Source organism: Silurus meridionalis, chromosome 21 (assembly GCF_014805685.1).
Source record: "Silurus meridionalis isolate SWU-2019-XX chromosome 21, ASM1480568v1, whole genome shotgun sequence".
Classification (NCBI taxonomy): domain Eukaryota; kingdom Metazoa; phylum Chordata; class Actinopteri; order Siluriformes; family Siluridae; genus Silurus; species Silurus meridionalis.
In genome coordinates this window covers 10,516,538-10,533,310 of record NC_060904.1, presented here as the reverse complement: position 1 = coordinate 10,533,310, position 16,773 = coordinate 10,516,538, and the positions used below count along the sequence as shown (strand labels likewise).

Below are 16,773 nucleotides of genomic sequence, written 5' to 3'. Positions count from 1 at the left end.
GTTTGGGGGCAGTAACAGAGCCTGGTTAATGTTGTCATAGTGATGTTGGGGAGAAGTATTGGCTGTCTGTGGCCAGCAAGACCCAGGTTTATTCCCCCTTAATGGGCTTTGGGCTGAGCTCCCAGTGGAGAGTTTGTTTGACAATCTGACAAAGTTATCTGAAAATAAGTAGGTTGGGAGAAAGACAGAAAGAGAGAGAGAGAGAGAGAGAGAGAGAGAGAGAGAGAGAGAGAGAAAGCAAGAGAGAGAGAGAGAGAGAGAGAGAGAGAGAGAGAGCAAGAGAGAGAGAGAGAGAGAAAACAAAAGAAAGAGAGACAGGCAGATAAAGAAAGAAAAAAGAGAGAGAACAAACGAAAGAAAGAGAGAGACAGACAGATATAGAAAGAAAAGAAAGAGAGAAAAAGACGATGACTAATACAAACACACACACACATACACACACACACACACACACACACACACACTCACACACACACACACACACATTGCTTTCATTTGTGACTTCATAATATTAGCTTTATTAAACTTCATTAAAAAAATTGGACAAAACTGGTTGCCCTAAAGAAATTAAGTAATGTTTCTTGATAAACTTGAGTTTTACTTGAGTGAACACAATTTTAGAATTATTATTATTATTATTATTATTTTTAGAAATTAAGCTGTTTTAAAAAACAAATAATTACATGTAAAATCCATGCAACAGTGCAGCACTAAGATTCAAGGGCTATCTGAGCAGGATTTGTTTTACATATACACTGTTAGCCCGGATTATGTATCTAATAAATTAATTTCTTCTTCTTCTTCTTCTTTCAGCTGTTCCCATTAGGGGTCACCACAGCAGATCGTCTGTCTACAATCAAATTAATCAATTTAATTGGAAAAAAAATAAATTATTTAAGATTGGGTGTATTACTATAAGAATTTTAGTATCTTTTACTACTTATGTAGACAATTTTTGAATGTGTGAATAACTTTCAGTGTATGGATACAAATGAATAAGTTTTGTACCTACTACGCCTTAACCCCTGCGAGTTTGACACATAGATTCCACACTGTGCTTTCAAAGGAGCAGACAGTGCAACAACACAACCACAGCTAAGTAAATTTGGTGAATGAATTCAAAGTAACTTTATATAAAATATGTTTCATAATGTTATGTACATGTACATTTTGGTTAACAAAACAGCATTAAATAACTGGCAGGATACCATCATCTTGTCTTATTTGTCTTGTCTTGTTTTATTTTTTGTTAGGATGTTATCAACAAATTCCAGTAGGAATCCTCTGTTTTCACCCATAAAATCCACAAATAAACCTTCCCTGACTGTGCATCATTTTGAAAGGGGATTTAGTGATGGAACTGGACAACCTGCCTCAGACCTGTCTTCTTTTTGGACTAATTAATGCCCTGCAATATAACTTTCCAAAGAGTTTGAAAAACACTTTCCATTTTGTCCAGCAGGTTTTTCTTTTACCTTAGAAAGGTTGACTTGGAAAGGTTCTTTTTAAAGTATGTGAAAAAAGCATAAAAAAAATTGCTGTTTGCTTGCTTCTGTCTTTAATTATATGTAAGTAAAAAGTTAAGTGGAGTAATTTGAATGAACAAGATACTTCAGTCTATTTATAGTAAAATACTTTTTATAACAACTTAAGATTTTAATTTATGTTCACTCAAGTAAAACTCACGTTTATCAAGTAACTATTACTTAATATTTTTAGGGCAACCAGTTTCCTTAAATTAAGGTAAAGTAAACTCAACTCATCTGGGCTTGGAGTATAGGAATATGCCTTGTATTTTTTTACATGGTATCTGTGTGATTTTATTTATGCATGCTGCACTGTCTGTTTTATACATACACAGAATCTATATATACAAATATTCAAGTTTTACAAAATGACCTGTTGGTTAAGATTAATAAGAAATTGAAAATTACTGAAAACACTGTTTTAAATTGTAGGCCAAAACCAAGTAAAATATAAAGTAATAAAATATAGGCCAATGTTCAAAAGAACTGTTAGAAATGTAACATTTCTAGAGCCTTTAGATTTTTATAGACTATGCGTATTGTTTGTTTTGAAGAAAGAAGATGCATATATTGTGCATGAAATATTTTTGCAATGTATACATTGTGATATTATGTCCTATGTAAAATTAATGATAAACATTACCCATATGTTCTGAAATCTGAAAAAATTAACTATATATATATATATATATATATATATATATATATATATATATATATATATATATATATATATATATATTTTTTTTTTTTTTTTTTTTTCTTGCTTTTTTTCCATGTATGTACATAGAAAAAGCTTATGTTAAAGCTTATTTTTTTATGTAAAGCTAAATTAATCAATTTAATTATCAGTTGATGAAGAAGCAATCAGGCATAATCATCAACAATTCAGCTGAGAAGAAGTGACAAAGACTGGGTACAGTGCAGTCGAACTAGCTTATACACACACTTACACGTGTACACACATATACACAGTACCTAGCCAACTTGTTTAGAGCACATCTGTGTGTGGGTGTTTGTGAGAGAGGTGCAGAAATTGATAATATCTCCATGAGACAAAGAGAATGTGTTAATGGTCCCCAATTCTGACTGGAACATATAGTAGAGTGATTATTCATTATATGCCCATTTCATGGTGCTCATCATACCGCAGGCTTGTTTTTCAGACCAGCAGTGTTGAAATTGCCTAAGGAAACTGTGTAGAAGCTGAAATACTATTTTTTGAGCCAATTCACTGAGACTCTGATAGGCTGCCCACATAAAAAAATGTAAAAATATATCTGGTTTGATTAGAAATGACTATGCACTGAAACTACATTTTAGAACTGCTTAGTGTCTCTCACTGGCCCTCCTAATATGAACACCAGTACATCATTCAATTATCCAATCAGTCAATCATGTGACAACAGTGCAGATCTGGCTCAAAGGTGGAAAAAATACTAGTCATAAGATTAAACCAGTCTAATACAGTTTGTGTCATCTGTGAAACAAGTAACTCCACAAGACCTCTGATAGTTTGCTGTGGTATCTGGCATCAATACATTAGCAGAAGATTATTTTAAATTCTGTAATCTGTGAGGTGGGTGCTTCAGTTGCTTGACCAGATTGAGACCTGGAGAAATATGCAGGCCCCACTCAAGCAATTTCAGAAAATCTTTTGTGGTGTGGGCTATTTTGCATCAGCATCAAAATGACTAACAGTTATTCATAAGAGGATAACTAATAGCATCTGTATTCATAGCAACTAGTTTTTAACTTATAAATAATTTGATTGTTAATCATAAATAAAACAATATATTATATGTCAGGCAGTCATTCATGCAGTGGAATGCAAAATCATGATCCTACTAAACAGCTACTTCAATTAGGGTTCAATATTTGGCAATCGAATATGTATTTATAAATCACTGGACACCTATTTGGAAGTTGAAAACAAACATTTTGTCATTTAAACAATCATTACATTATCAATATGAAAGCTGGCAGCCTACATGCTTTTTACCTTGAACAATTTCTTTCGTTGGATCAATTTTCTGTTCAACAAGTCTGGCCAAACTACTGCGTAGGCACCAATCAGAGGCCACATTTTTATGATGTCTTCATGTAGACTCCTTACAAAGTATTTTGCAGTATTTCAAGTATTTTAATACAAAATATGAAGCCATTTTCAACAACCCTATCAAACACAAATTACAAAATCCTATTTTATATTTGAAATGCGTATTTGCAATACATGTATCATAAATACTGCCCATCCCTGATACCAGGAACACCCTACAATACCCCAATACAAATACTCTAAACTAGTTTGCGCTATATTTCCTGCTTCCAACACAAAAACTTTAAAAACTTGTACAGTATGTATGTGTAAGTAAATATGTGTGCGCACATTATTTACTCAAAATTGGCGTCACACTTAGACAACTTTTTCCTCTGTAGACGATCACACACACACACACACACACACACACACACACACACACACGTGTCTTTGTGTTACTAGAACACAGCTGAATGCATAATCCAGATATTTAAAAAAAATTTCAAGCACAATGGCAATTGAATCTGCATTAATCACAGTATTAAAGATTGCAGCCAAGGTCATTAACCTGATCTATTTTCTGAAGATGTTCCCTGGGTAGCATGTTGCCAGCCCCAAAGCTTGGAATCCATTATGGATCAGTTCATCATGAGCCACTCTCCTAATCTGAAAGAGCATAAAGTGTTATTTTTTAATCATTTTTACATAACTGTATGTTTGGTCAGAGGCAATTGTTAATAGGCATTTCCTTGATCTTGATGCAACTTGTTTAATTTATATATATTTTTTCAAAACAGGTTGTCTGGCAACAGCCTGACTTTCCATGTTAAACAGTTTTTCTTTATGTTAAAATATGAAAGAAAAGAAAAGTAGAAAATAGCTTTTTTCAGTTCTCTGTTAGTAAAGAGTGCAGGATACTGGAAGATCCACAGTGCCCCCTGATGGTTAAAAACTGAAAGAATTCAGTAGACCTGTGACTGGTAAACGGTTTTACTGTATGTTTTGTGTGTGTGTGTGTGTGTGTGTGTGTGTGTGTGTGTGTGTGTGTGTGTGTGTGTGTGGTGGTGCTGGTGGGGTATAACTGTAATAGCTCAATTAACCTAGTAGGCATTGCAAAAGCCTGACAGTAACAACCTGAATTGAAAATGTGCATGATTATCGAACGTATGTATAATAATGATTTCTCCTATGAAAAGTCGTTTTGGAACTGTCAGTGTAATTAACAATCTTAAGTGACTACTGATGGGTGAGAGTTTCTTAGATCATCAAGCATGACCACCATATTCTGCTCGCAAGCAATGAGGATAAAGTGTCCTTTTAGTGTGTGGCATTTTACTCTTTCTGTTTTTCTTACTGGTTCTCACTCCCAAACTGTATCTTTAGGGCTTTGTCTACAAGAATGGCCATGGCAGTAAAGATACGACATACGACATTATTTGAAAAATAAAATTATTATTATTATTATTATTATTATTATTATTATCAATATTGGTAGTAGTAGTAGTAGTAGTAGTAGTGGAGACAGATGATTCGCTGTGGCGCCCCCTAACGGTGATAGCTAAGATGTTGAGGTTTTCGTTGGGAGTGAAGAGGATGGACAGGATTAGAAACGAGTTTATTAGAGGGACAGTGATTGGACGTTTTGGAGACAATGTGAGGGAGGCTCGATTGAGAAGGTTTGGACATGTGCAGAGGAGGGACATGATGTTTATTTGTAGGAGAATGCTGAGGATGGAAACACACCAAGATGGGGGTGACTGAAAGAAGTAGTCGTAGCAATTGTTATTTTTGCCACTGTCTAGGAAGCATTTACTTTACATTTTCAAATATGAATATACAGAGACATAAAAATTTGAGATAAAAATAATAATAAACGGACTCCTACTCTTATGGGTGAAAATGTGTAATCTGGCTGTTGGAAGTGAATGAATGAGTTGGAAGAAACACTCCTATCCCTCAATCAGTTCAAGATCACCAGGATCATCTGGTTATAAAGCAGACCACTAGTTCACAAGATGGATGGTGTAATGATTTTGTAAGTCTTGGTTTTCGACGGTCTGTCATCATATTAGATCGCAGGTCTTGCCCGATTCGGCTGTCGTTCTTAGCTGTGGGTGTGGCCGACCCGTTTCCACCAATCAGCGAGTTCGAGCGTTTTCTTCGTGCGGCAAGATGGCGTTGAGAGAACTCTCCTCGTTGGAGAAATTTGTAGGATTAAAAAGGCAAAAAAAAATCAGTACACAAGGAGAAAGAAAGGTGATTTTAAACACTCAATCGGCGTATTTGTCTTCTATGAAATAGCGATTGCTGAATGTTAGATACACAGACGTTTTCTATTGTTACAATTGCACTAAACGTTACGTGAGGACAGCAGTTAGCTAAGCTAGTTGTGTTAACATTGTAATACAGTGCAGTATAGATTGGAAGCATGACTTTAAATTGTATAACGAACCAGTGAAAGGATACGTGTTATGTAGAATCCGAAGCTATGATTACACGTGCTTATGAAAATAGACAGCAGTGTGTGATTAATGCAGTAATGTTATTCGGTGTTTATATTTTGAGCCATTTTACTTGCTTCTCTCAACCCCCTCACAGTAAACGCTTTTTCCCGGTGAGTTTGAATCCTGATATGTTATTTTCAAACTAATTTATCTTAAAGTGAAAACTACGAGAATGCAACGAGAGACGCCAAAACTCATAGCCAAAATGTTAGTTCCGCTGCCTTTTTGTCGTGAATGCAAACAATGCTTTGCCACGAGAGACATCATGGTAGGATGAAGGCTATGGGTAAATTTTAAAAAATCCTCCTACGGACCACACCGGACACTGTGGTGAGACTCCGCCAGTATAAAAATCGTATTTCCTGCCACGTGTTTTTTCATTTCACATGTAATAGACTTTTGAATTGACCGGCAAGTAGAACATTACACAGAGGAGTGTATTGTATGGTGGGCTACCCAATATATATTCATAATTTGTTCACCAGGTTTAAACTGCTAAATAAAAAATCTCACTACATTTAATGATTTCATTTTTAGGTACCTGTACTCCAAAACAACAATGGTTCTTCCTTAATTGGCTTGGTTACAATCAGCTCCCACCTGGTAAGTGAGGCTAAAAAAACAGAACTTTTGGGAGAGTCAGTTGAGCAGAGAGCTGTTGTCCAGCAATGGTTGGAGTATCGTTTGACCCGACTTGATAACTGCTCTCAAGATGAAGTCAATATTATACTCACGGTAAGAGGCCTTGTAAATTTTACAAACACTCAATTAAAGTAGTTAAAATTATAATTTGGGGTATGGTTGTGCAGTTTTAATAGCCCCAACTGATGTCTCGTGCATGGTTTGCAGAGATGTCAAAAGCATACATTTTTATAATTCATATTCAAGTTGACTCATCCATGCTCTGTTAATCTTCAAAACTTTCTGTGATGTTATGAATAAAAAAATACTTTTACAGTTGCATGCCGCTGTTAATCAGCAAAACTACTTAGTCAAATTTTCTAAAAAAAAAAATTAAATTAACTAAATGTAAACATGGCGCTGTAGATATTTAAAAATGTATTTAAAAAAATAAATAGCTCCATTTTTGATAATTGTTCAGACTCTTTGATAGGGCTCTCCAATTTAGAAATGTTTGCACCTGTGTGTTTAAGGTCCCACATTTCACAATGATTGTTAGGCCAAAAATTAAGTTATGACATCCATGGAAGAAAAGTCAGAAGGTTTTTATTGTCATTTCAGCTATATACAGTTGGTACAGTACACTGTGAAACAAAGCACTACTCCTCCTGGACCAAGGTGCTATGTAAAACATGCATATATTTATATTTACCCTAGACCACATGCCACTAATTGGGAGCATAAGCAAACATAAGCAGACCCACACACGGGATTACATAAATGAACATGATTGACAGCAGGGGGCTTCTCCAGCTCTAGATGCTTTTTAAAGTCCCTCTGTAGAATGTGGTGGGGATAGGTGGTGAAAGTTTAGGTTTTTTTCCCAGGAGCTAGAGATGGTTCTGGGCTTTCTTGGCTATAAAGCTGGTGTTGAGAGACCAGATGAGGTTCTCTGCCAGGTGAACACCAATAAATTTGGTTCTCTTGATCTCGACAGAGGAATCTTTGTTGTTCAGCAGAGAGTGGCCACTAGGTGTTCTCCTAAAATAAACAACCATCTTTGTTGTTTTATAAACATCTATCTATAACAGCTGGGGTGCTGTTTTTGAATTGGACTGACTGAGGTCCTGAGGGAGGTGCTCAGTGCGCAGTTGGCTCAGTTTCCTGATCAGGTGCTAAGGAATGATTTTGTTGAATGCTGGGCGATATTCTATAGACCACATGTAAACATAGGTGTCCATGTGCCTGTCAGTTTCTCAAAACAGTCCTGTTTAGAGATAGCTTGTACTGCCCAGTTTACACCTGCTTCAGAACCATGTAGATTTTGAACCCAAACCAGTTCCATATGACAGACGAGGCCACCTTCTTTTAACCAATTCTTCCTTGTGCCCTTCAACAAGACTTTCTGCGTGTTCCCTTGTCTTGCTTACTTTTGACATGCCTATTGTTAAATCTCACGAGTTTGCAAACTGCATGGAAACACCAGCAATCTCTTTAACCACTTGAAATACATGCATGCCCGGGAATATGAGGAATGCACACAAATGCGTGCAAAAGATCTTCCCGGAGGCGGAGCCGCTTGTAAACGAGCACAGTTCCCAATAAGCAATTGGCTCAAAAAAGAAAAGACATAAGTGCACTAACACATCACATTGCAAAGGATTCAATCTGTAGAGAAAAAAAGGTTTCAGAAATTGATTCTAATAATAATAATGCTCTTGGAATTTGATTACTAATGCCTGTGTAGTAAGGTGTTGGACACAGAAGAGGACAACTATGTAAATGTTCAACCTTTGACTCTGTATCGTCAGTGTGGTTAGTAGTGTTAAAATTTGTACAGAGTACGAAATTTAACAACAAATATAAATGCAAAATTTTAATTCATGAATATGTAACTGAATCCATGGTATATCAAAATCCATATCTGGAACAGCATAATACCAGTAGTCATGTTTATACAGATATAGCACCCACTCCTACCTCATACTGAGGCATACAGAGACTTCTCCATTCTCAGAGTAGTCTCTGGATGTTCTTGAGTGATTCAACTATAGAGAGAGCTGAAAATGGTGGTTTACATTTACAGCATTTAGCAGCTGCCTTGTCCAGAGCGACATACAAAATGAATAAATAAATACTGGTTACTAGGTTGCAGATTTAGAAAACTATCAGCCTAAACTCTGTTGAGAGGAATTATAGCACACTTTTTAAATAAACAAAGATATAAACAAGGAAAAAAGTGCTAGTTTACCGTTATTTCCTGACTATAAAGCGCTTGGATAAGCCGCACCCACTGAATTTTACAAATATTTTTATTTTTAACATAAATAAGCTGCACCTTGTAAAAGCCGCAGGTCTACACTGAAACTAATGAACTTTACACAGGCTTTACCGAAAGAGAGTGTCTGTTACACGGTGTAACGGGTGAAATATGTCGTGGCTCCTTTAAGAGCAGAGCGGCATTTTGGGAACAGCAGGTTACTGCATTCTCCCGGTACAGTGGAACCCCGTTGTACGAGCAACCTATAGTACGAGCAAACTCGCTCGCAAAATTTTACCGTTTCACGAGCAAAGTTCGAAGGCACGAGCAAACCCACGCTGCCATTCCCCGTATCTGTGGCAGCGGGGGCGTGGCCGAGCGGCGGTTTGTGAATGGAGGGCGGGTCCAGGAGCAGATAGGCAGGGGATTGCCTCACCTGAAGTTAATGTGACCTAATGATTGTTCTCTTTTTTCAAGTGATCGGAGGGTGCATTTAAGGAGGAGAGCGTGTGTGTGTGTGCGTGCGTGCGTGTATGCGTGCGCGTGTGGGGCACTAAGTAGACCAACACAAAAAAAAAAAAAAATGGCTCCCGTATTCATACGCTCTCCCACAGTAACTTTTTTTAGTTTTATACTTTTATTTCACTAGAAATCTTGAAAAATGTCTCCCGAAAAAATCAGTGATGGTGCTGTGAAAACGAAAGTAAATAGAATGACCATGGAAACCGAGGAGTTTACGAGCATGATGCGCGTCTCACACTCGCAATCAACCACTATCACGAGTAAGTGTTAAATTATGTTTATATTATGGTTATTTGCAGTGTAAAAATAGGCTACAAATAGTTTTTAAGTGCAGAAATAAGCGATCGAATGACAGCTCGGAACGGATTAAATCACTTTTACATTCATTCCTATGGGGAAAATTAGTTTCGAACTTACGAGCAAATGGACACACGAGCAATTTTCAAGAACGAATTATGCTCGTACAACGGGATTCCACTGTATTACTGCGTGTGTGCGTGTGTGGAGACTGAGGATTATGTGCTCATTATTTTCTGATGCTCATTTCTAAGTTTCTTTGACTAAACCATAACGCTGTTGCCAAGAAAAAAAAAAAAGCATGAGTTTTGGAAACCTGTCTGTGCTTATATGATTTCATTTGCAACTGGAGTTTTAGTGAACTGTCCCTTCACCCTGACTAGGCAGTGACTCAGCTTTTTGGCCATCCAGTGTAAGTGCTCCAATCACTGCAAGACTCCTTGATTACCTTGATGTTCCCTGTGTAAATCCCACACAACATTTTTGTGTTCAGGTAGCCTGGGGGAGTCTCACTGTGATGCTCTTTGTGGTTTTTGCAACTGGGTAAAATAAAAGAATGTGCAACTCTTACTCTCTGGGGTGGTGAGAGGTGGTCTCTTCAGGGGACTGGGGTGAATTGGTTCACACTTTTTGAATATGATCCCACCTCCTCACCACAGGTCCCACCTCACTATATGGTTTAGGAGAATGAGATAGTATATTGGTATTTCATCAACTTTGCCCTTGCACCTTCAAGAGTCAGTTTCTCTTACCGCAACTTGACCTCAAAGAATCCTTGCCACTCTGTGTGTAATTTGGCCCACATGGGTAGAAAACAAAGCGCTTTATCACCAGGTGAAAATTCCTATAGAGCTGAGCTTGTTGTTCTTGGGTTTAAGCAGATTTTCTTGTGCTAATTGACCTAATGTGTCAGATTTTGCTTTCAAGTTAAAGACACATTGAATTAGTTTTTTTGCAATTAGAAGGTCCCTTCCAGTTTTCTCTAATGATGCGATAGTACGTCATTGTAAATGAACTTGCATATGTTTTTGGTGTCTGATTTATAGCATTTAACCAGCAGGATGGTGTTCACTGGTACAAATCTATTCATAATTTGTTGAGAGTTTGTGACATGAACACAGTGTCCTGGTCAGTCGGAATCTCGTTCGGATTGCTGACTCGGTAGATATTGAAAAAGTGTACTTCCAAACTTCTATTGGATATTTTGCAAATAGTCATGACTTCCAGGTTTCATGTTGCACAATCTACCAGGAATAACACAAAGAGATATCCTTGATTGCAACTAATCTAATTGCCTGATGAGGTGGATACCAATTTTGAAAACGACCTTGGTTAAGGGTAAATGGCAGAATGGTGCTTTTTGTGGTGGTCAGAGGAGTCATAAGCTGATGACAGTTTGGTGCAGAGGTCCCCAACCACTAGTATCAGTCCATGAAATAATTGCTACCAGGTTGCAAGAATGTTCTGGGGGTAATTGTCTATGGATATGACACAATTATTTATTGTGTATTTTGTTCTTTGAATTTCCTTTCAGATTTCAGAAAAATTTATGTATGATAAACATCCCTCAAAAGTCTTTTTTTTTTTTTTTTTTTTTTTTGAAGGCGGTGAAAGACTAAGCAATAGTGATAATAGCAAGACAACTACTTGCATTAAAAAGAAATACATAAGTACCTTTCAACAAAAAACATAATGCCTCACATCTAAAATATGGTTGTCTTCTACAGCAAGTTCCAAACACCCATTTTTGTAATACATAGAGATAGATTAGTGAAGCGCTCAAAATTGCTTCCGTGCCCATTATTGAGAGACAAACGGGTTATTTTCAAGGGAAAACCAGTGCTGAAAACCACTACTGCTGCCGAACCAATCCATATGTTTTCCTCACTAAAATCCTGACCGGTTTGTAACATGTATTCCTGGATGGGTAAGGTGAGCACTTTGCCTCCAGAATTTAATTGCTTTCATGCAGAAAAGCTGATCGAGTGAGTGAGGTCTATTTAATTTAATTATCCTTGAGACCTGGCCAAGAAGGCAACAAAAGACATTAAAATGCCATTTAAGGGTGTAGAGGGAAAAGGATTCTTAAAAAAATTTTTTTTACTTAAAATTTTAATGTAAATGCTTATGTACACACACACACACACACACACACACGTCTTTTTGCTTGTGGCCCCTGGAAACACAAAAAGGAACGAAAAGTAAACGAAAAGTTAGATTAAATAGCAGTTTATATGAGTAAATGGCATTTAAGTGCTATTACTGCTGTATGACAGCCACCAAAAATGCATGCACAAAAAATAATGAGGTTCGTTGTGAACAAATGTCCTTATTGATTAGTTTGGCTACTTAGGGTTTACCGTGATGGCAAGATAACACTGCCGCTTGTGGAAAGGGAAAAGAAAACAAACTTCTGTCATGGGTGAAAGTGAAACATCAGCACGGTGTGCAAAAACTGAAATCCTCATCATGTGAAAATGGTGTAGTTTAATGAAGTGCTTATGTGTAAACTGTTTGTAACTTTGGGACAGTTGCACTGGATCTGGTGTAACTCGCAAGCATCAGGTTGCAATCAGTTTGCTCAAGACATAGTGATGGATTCAATTAAAATGGTGCAGACAAATACTACATCTAAAAGCAGCAAATAACAAAAGTTAATAACAGTAAATTATGATATTTTTAGTCCCTCTTGTGGTTTTCAGTGAAAGTTTATACATTTGTACACCAATGCATATTTTTTCCTTTTTTTTTTTAATTAAGCCTGTTCCCTCGCTGCATTTCTCCATTCCCTTCTCTTTTATAGCATTTGTCTGCTATAACAGTAAACGTATGTTTTCATGTTTTACTGCTATTTTACTACGTGATTTAGGCTGGGCGATATGGCCTAAAAAAAATAAATAATTTTCACAAAAAATCCGATTTGCGATTTAAATCGGTTTTTTTTCACCCGCTTAAAATCAATCTGCATATGACAAAGAAAATGTTAAAAAAAAAAAGTTTTAACTTTATTAAATAAAGTTTATTTACCCTTCTGGGATTATAACCCACTTTGGGTTAAAATGCTCCTGAGGTTTTGAGTGATTTTGCCTTTACTTTTCTCCAAAACTCTACAGTAAAATGAGATAAAATTTAAGAGAGTAATAGACAGGGACACTGTAGATAAGAATAATTTGAAAGATTGAGCAAACCTATAAATAAAAATGTTTTATGAGTGTTTGAATGTGGAACATGGTTAAAAATGCAGTGATGTTTGGAGTGATTTTGCCTTTACTTTTCTTAAAAACTCCACAGTAAAATAACTTGAAATTTAGAATAAGAATATAATAGACAGGGAGATTCTAAATAAGAATTATTTGAAAGATTGAGCATACCTCTAAAAAATGTTTTGTGAGTGTATATGAGTGAATATGGTGATTCAAATGCTCAGATTTTTCTGTTTCTTAACGGAAACGCCGTTCTGAAGCGTCTTTACATGTATTTTGACCGCTTCCACCACCATACCGTAAGTGTACAATTAGACGCGCAACACTAAACAAAGTGCGGCTGCTTAACCGCAGTCTTGTGCTGCCCCTGTCTTGTTCATTTCGTAGGGCCTGACATCTCTCCCACTCGACAGCATGCCTCTGTTTGAGGTGCTGCAGTAAATTGGTGGTACTGCTACCTTTGCTTGCTCGCTGGCATGTTGTTTGTGTATCTCTATGGCAAACGCGCGGGGGGAGGGCTGAGTTCGTTCGAAACTATGGAAGCCCAGAGGGGAGCGTCGGCGGACATTAAAGAGAAACCCGATTTTTTATTAAAACAGATCGATGTAAACTACACATTCCAGTTAATCAATAAAATCGATTTATCGCCCAGCCCTAACGTGATTATATTCTAGATGCTTATATCTTCAGAACTAAACAAAATGTGTTTTTTTTTTTTCAATGCATGGTTGTTAACTTGCCATCTGCAATTATCATTGAAAACAATACATGTATTGATTTACACAATTTATACCCTGCATACTCTAATTTTTTTTTATTTTATTTTTTTTTCCCGAAATAAACAACTTAGCATGAGTAAATTTGTTAAAAGAGAAATTTTCCATGCACTCAACAATCAGCCACTATAATCTTTACAATGTCTAAATTAAAGATTAAACTCAGTATATGGCTTTAATTTTTTTAAAAGTACACTTTCATACATAAATACCCTGATTTAGGGCTCTATATAGTTGTAATAAGCTTATTTAAATGCAAACATCAAAAACATGGACATATAGCAAAAGTTTGTTGTCCTGATTTATTTAAAACACCATCATTATAAAACATTTACAAGAATATTTTGTCTTCATGCGCTATGTTGAGTTTTGTTTCACTAATAGTAAACATAAAATTGCATAAAGCATAATTGATTAGAGTATAAAAAACTTGAAAATATTAATGTAAGGTACATGTATAACAGATAAAAATGTGCAGTTAAGTCGCGATTAATCAAACTCAACTCATGGCGATCATGAGATTAATCATGCTTAAATATTTTAATGGAATGACAGCCCCCTTTTCCAATTAATCGGAAACTTTTTTTAAAAAAGATGTTTTACTTTTTATAACTATATAAAATTTTAGGTTTAATTTAGTTGTATATATACAACTGTACTTAAAAAATGCAGAAGCCACACATTGAGTTAAACTATGTTTAATTTTGACATTTTAAAGCTTATAGTGGCTGCTTGTTGAGGAGTGCATGGGAAATTTCTCTTTGCACAAATCCACTCACACTGGTTTGTTTCTTTCTGTAAAAAAATAAATAAAATCATAATTTGTGTATGAGGTAAAGCAATTTGTGTAAATCAACATTTGTATTGTTTTTAATGATAAATGCAGATGGCAAGTTGACAACCATGCTTAAAATAATCAATATAAAATATAATAGATTTTGAAAATGTTTATGGAAAAAAAAATACATTGTTTAGTTGTGAACTTATAAGCTTCTAGAATATATAATTATTCTTTGTATATTAAATATGTCTATAAATTAAATTTACAAACTGGGGCTTGAGTAATTTAAATAAAAAAAACTTAAAAAAAAAAGCTTTTAAACTATTTAACTGTACACAGAGCACTGTGTTTCCCCGCAGACCTTTATTACGGACGCACCACCCACTAAACTCTGGTGCGCTCTGGACAGGTAAACATTATGAAAGCCTGTTTCTGCCACATTAAAAAAAAATCCTCTTCGGATTTTTTTCCCCTTACAATTGCATCTTTATTTCTCATAATTCTGACTTGATTTCTGGAAATTTCCATCTTTTTATTAGCCATTCGGACAGCTTTACCCCTTCTGCAGTGCCAGAAAGCTTTAAAACATTGAAAATAAAATAGGCTACAATCGATACATTTGCATGGTGTCAAACTAAGCTTCCCTGGGGAGAACTCAGTCTAACAATGCCAGATCGAACAAGACCGACGAAGCAGAGGAGCCTCCTACACGATCAGCTTCAATCTTCATGCTGACAACCTGGTTACAGGTGGATGCACCAGAAATGTTTACGAGAAATAAAGGTGGAATTTCGAGGTAAAAAGGCTTTTTGAGAAAATAAACTTTGTGGTGGAATCCAGCTTCTATACAACACAGAAGACATCGCAAAATGGAAGAACAGAAAGAAAATAGTAAGGGGGGAGGAGAAGATTGATGATAAACGAGCACCATATGTGCGCAATTGAAGCCGGGAGCTTGTGTGTGTGTGTGTGTGTGTGTGTGTGTGTGTGTGTGTGTGTGTGTGTGTGTGTGTGTGTGTGATATATATATATATATATATATATATATATATATATATATATATATATATATATATATAAACTGTGCAAATAACAGTGAGAAGTGTAATACAGAACCAGTCTTGTCAAGAGAACCATTTGGCAGGGTTTTAAAGCAACATCTGTCATTAAAAAAAAAAAACATTTCTTTATCCATTTCTTCTTTCTATCCACACAACTGCTGCATTACTTCTTAACTTGACTTCCCAAACTACAAGGCGGGCTGAGAATCAAATCTCAACAACGTAAAGGCATTTAAAAATAATGTTGTTAAAAGGAATTTGCGTTAACGCGTTAATGTTTTTGACGTGCATCCTTTATAAAAAATAAAAAAATACAGGGGCAACTAGAAGCTTCTGTCACCAAAGAAAATGATTTGTAAGTGCAAACATACTTGGCAATGAAGCTCTTTATGATTCCGATTATTTAGTAAACAAAGAATTGGTAAACAATCCAGAATGTGTTTAATATTTTAAATTGTCTTATTAAATGTTTTGCCCTCTTAATGTGCTTTAGGCCATCATTTGTTTTGTGTAAAGAAAGAGTAAGTACAGAGTCAACAGCCCTATTAGTGCCACTAACCTATGTACAAATCCATGACCGTGTCATTACTTTAAAACGAAAAAATCTTAAGATACTATTAGTTAATACTGAACTTGAACTACAGAACTTTTTTCTGACACTTTTTTAATTACAATTAATTCAGAATCCCTATGTGCAGTCACCAAAGCTATCAATAACTATGATGAAACAGGCACCAATGTGGACCATCCCAGAAAAGGAAAACCAAGAGATATGTCTTGTGCAGAAGAAAAGTTTATTAGAATATTAGAATTACCAGACTCAGAAACTGTTGATTTATAGCACTTTAGAGTCCAAATTTAAGATTTTTATTTCTAACTGCCATGACTTTTTTTTTTTTAAACATAGAGAGGGTGAACGGATGATTCCTGAATGTATGTTCTCTTTCAAACATTCGTTTCTCACTATGGGAATCGCCTCGGGCGTGACCAATCCTGGAAGCATCAATCACACCACATCTGTCGGCTGACAGACCAATCACGACAGTGATGCGGGAGTCCCGCCTCCCTATATACACCGCTGCTGGCGGTCCCTGCCTCATTCTCGTTCTCTTCCCCGTGAAGATCCTTTTAGGAAGCTATCCTCAGCAGATCCTCTGGGGGCGGTCGCTTAACTGTTCACA

The 16,773-nt window shown here is 36.1% G+C and overlaps 1 protein-coding gene across 4 annotated transcripts in view; it reads left to right on the top strand.

The window, feature by feature from the left end:
- Positions 1 to 5,658: 5,658 nt before the first annotated feature.
- The window catches only part of eef1e1 (eukaryotic translation elongation factor 1 epsilon 1), a 17,589-nt gene continuing 6,474 nt past the window's right edge, over positions 5,659 to 16,773 (top strand). The window contains exons 1-2 of one of the 4 annotated variants that reach the window (XM_046877544.1): positions 5,659 to 5,823; positions 6,609 to 6,674. In XM_046877544.1, coding sequence (XP_046733500.1) covers positions 5,740 to 5,823; positions 6,609 to 6,674 — 150 coding nt within the window. In that variant the 5' untranslated portion in view covers positions 5,659 to 5,739. Of the gene's footprint in view, positions 5,824 to 5,983; positions 6,182 to 6,608; positions 6,807 to 16,773 lie in introns of those variants that run through there. The other 3 variants (XM_046877541.1, XM_046877543.1, XM_046877540.1) reach the window with 3 other exon arrangements.